At 35.4% G+C, this 2,924-nt stretch overlaps 1 protein-coding gene across 1 annotated transcript in view; it reads left to right on the plus strand.

Moving 5' to 3' along the window:
• The window catches only part of LOC106537265 (5'-AMP-activated protein kinase subunit gamma-1), a gene marked incomplete at its 5' end in the record, with an annotated part of 19,728 nt that extends 18,134 nt beyond the window's left edge, over positions 1-1,594 (plus strand). Inside the window, 1 exon segment of the mRNA XM_014034652.1 lies at positions 534-1,594. Within this exon segment, the coding sequence (XP_013890106.1) occupies positions 534-650 (117 nt within the window).
• Between the last annotated feature and the right edge of the window lie 1,330 nt (positions 1,595-2,924).

The following is a 2,924-nucleotide window of genomic DNA, read 5'->3' on the forward strand; positions in this document are numbered from 1 at the left end:
CACTTAAGATTTATTCCTACACTTCACTTAAAGTAAGACTGACATTAAGATTTATTCCTAAACTTCACTTAAAGTAAGACTGACATTAAGATTTATTCCTAAACTTCACTTAAAGTAAGACTGACATTAAGATTTACTCCTACACTCCACTTAAAGTAAGACTGACCCTTAAGATTTACTCCTACACTTCACTTAAAGTAAGACTGACGCTTAAGATTTACTCCTACACTTCACTTAAAGTAAGACTGACACTGAAGATTTACTCCTACACTTCACTTAAAGTAAGACTGAGACGCTTGATAACTGACTTTTACTCTCAGCTTTTAACTAAGAATTTTTTTACACTTAAGTCCACTCTTAGCAGCATTCTTAAGAGTAATTCTAAGACGTTTGATAAATACGGGCCCTGATCAACAAGATAAAAATCTTCTCTGTGTTTTGTGTAGTTTTGGTCCTTACATATTGTGGCCCAACTTGTCTGGGATTGCTGAGTTAATGGATATCAACTGAACCCTTTTGTATTTCCCCATCAGGTGCATAGGCTGGTTTTGGTGGACAGTGATGATGTGGTGAGAGGGATTGTCTCTCTGTCAGACATTCTACAAGCCCTGGTTCTCTCGCCAGCAGGTATTGATGCTCTGAATTACTGAGAAGCCTCACATTCATCTCCCTCACTCCTCTGCCTACCCACGTATCCCCCTGCTGTCTTCCAACCAGTGAAGATTTTTCATTTCTTCTGACAAAATTCTCCGTGCTCTTTTTACCAACAAGTGTCATCATCTAAATCCTGGGAATTTCTGCAAAAAAATTTCTAATGCTTTAAGTTTTTCTCAGAGATTTCTGCCAAGAATTATTGTCCTCGTTACTGACTGATCAACGAAAGTTGCTGCTCCTCAACAAACATCTTTTCTTAAACCTTCTGCTTCAGCACTTTGACAGGCCTTTACTTGGAACCTGAGTTTTCCGTCAACATTAAATTAATTTCTTTAGCAAATACTTTATGTTCGCTCAACCAAGGTTTTTTGTTAAAGCACCTGTGTCTTTTCTTTAAACCTTAAAGCAAATTGTTTGAACCTGTCTAAATTATATTATTACATTATATATTATATTAGTTTTATAATGTCACCTCCACTGACCATAAAGGTTCCCGAAAAGGCCTCAAAAAGGCCCACGGACCACCAGTTGATAATCACTGTTGTAGCTTGTTTTGTAGCTCCGAACACATTTTGTTAGTGAGACAAAGAGCACAAATGGCTCTTTTGATCATAAAGGTTGCAGACCCCTGCTGTAGGAGAACCAGTTTGCTGGTCCTAAATAAGTGCTACCTTTTTAATGATGTGATTTTTTTTTCTTATCTTGTTTTATGTATTGTCCTAATGGTGCAATGTTTTATTCTTTTTAAACTGCATTTTTTTAAATACTGCAAAAGGCCCATCTGGGGAAATATATTGCAAATTAGTCTCAGCTATAAATGTTATGCTGAAAGGTATTTGAAAATGCTCAACACTTGTCCATCACATTGTAAATAAATGTGACCCATCACATCGAAACGAGGATTAAGTCCAAACGTGGTATAAGGAGAAATAGGCAAAAATAGTGTTTTGACTAAAATGTTAACAAAAGATGTGTTTAGTCAAAATATAATGAATAAAAGCCTTATCAATGTATCATTTGAATGAACTGCCTGAAATATAATCATAAAACTAAATTTTGAATCACTTTTTTGAGCAGCAGCAACAAAAAAAAACTGATTTTGAGGAAAAACGCCTTAAATATTTGAGATTTTCCCTGTGAGTTAGCAAAGTTTTGTTTCGTTTTAGGTGGAAAACCTCAATATTCAAATATAATTTGAGGTTTCCTCTTTATAAGGACATCAAAAATTCCTCATTAAAAGGAATAAAATTAGGATTCAGACCAAATATTTATGTATTATTGTAACCAACAAGACAAATTAAGTCATATATATGGATTTAATTATAATAACAGGTATCAAAATGTAGCTTTTAAAGCCAAGAATCTGAAAATGTAATGAGGTCATTTTGACCAAATTTGACTTAATCCTCATTTCGATATGATGGGTCACAAATATTGAATTGAAATGTAGAGAAAGTTCTTGTTTATTCACTCATTTATTCATTATTAGAACAATACTACTAATGATTTGAGTAGAGACATGTTGAGATATTTGTATCCTCAAGTTGTGAACATGTTGACTTCATTTGATGATTTTGCTGGAGGTCCAGTGATAAGTTTTGTCCACTGTGTGGCACCAGTCCACTGTTCATGAGCATGCTGCATCAGCCTGTTGTTGAACTGAAGAGAGACAGTGTGTTGTGATGTTTTTCCCCTCCAGAAGAGAGGATGCGTTTTCTGCCATTCTGTTAAATAAAAAGAAGAGATGGGGAGAAAATATATCTGAATCCATCTAACTTTATTCTTTTGAGTTCATCTCTGCTGAGTCTGCCCTGCTCAACAGGTTATGAACCCAGAAGAAACCTGAAGAAGAAAGATTGGTCGATCGTTAGCAGTAGCCACAAGTGTTAACAAGCCAACAACATGGACTGATGAGGCACAAGAAAGCTGCTACAATGTTTGATGGAGATGAGGATGTGTGAAACTTTTCCCTGGCTAAAAGAATAAAGCCAGCTATATGAAAATACTTAGGATGCCATAAAAAGACAGACGGCAACATCTTGCAGACAGTGGAGGCAAAACATCTAACATGATACACATAGCGGTTAAAATAAGTATTGAACACGTCACCATTTTTCTCAGTAAATATATTACTAGAGGTGCTAATGACATGAAATTTTCACCAGATGTCGGTAACAACCCAAGTGATCCATACATACAAAGAAATCAAACCATAAATAATGAAATGGTGAAATAATGTTCTTTCCACTTCTGAATTATGGCCCCAACAG

The sequence above is a fragment of the Austrofundulus limnaeus genome, unplaced genomic scaffold, assembly GCF_001266775.1.
Source record: "Austrofundulus limnaeus strain Quisiro unplaced genomic scaffold, Austrofundulus_limnaeus-1.0 Scaffold2217, whole genome shotgun sequence".
Lineage (NCBI taxonomy): Eukaryota > Metazoa > Chordata > Actinopteri > Cyprinodontiformes > Rivulidae > Austrofundulus > Austrofundulus limnaeus.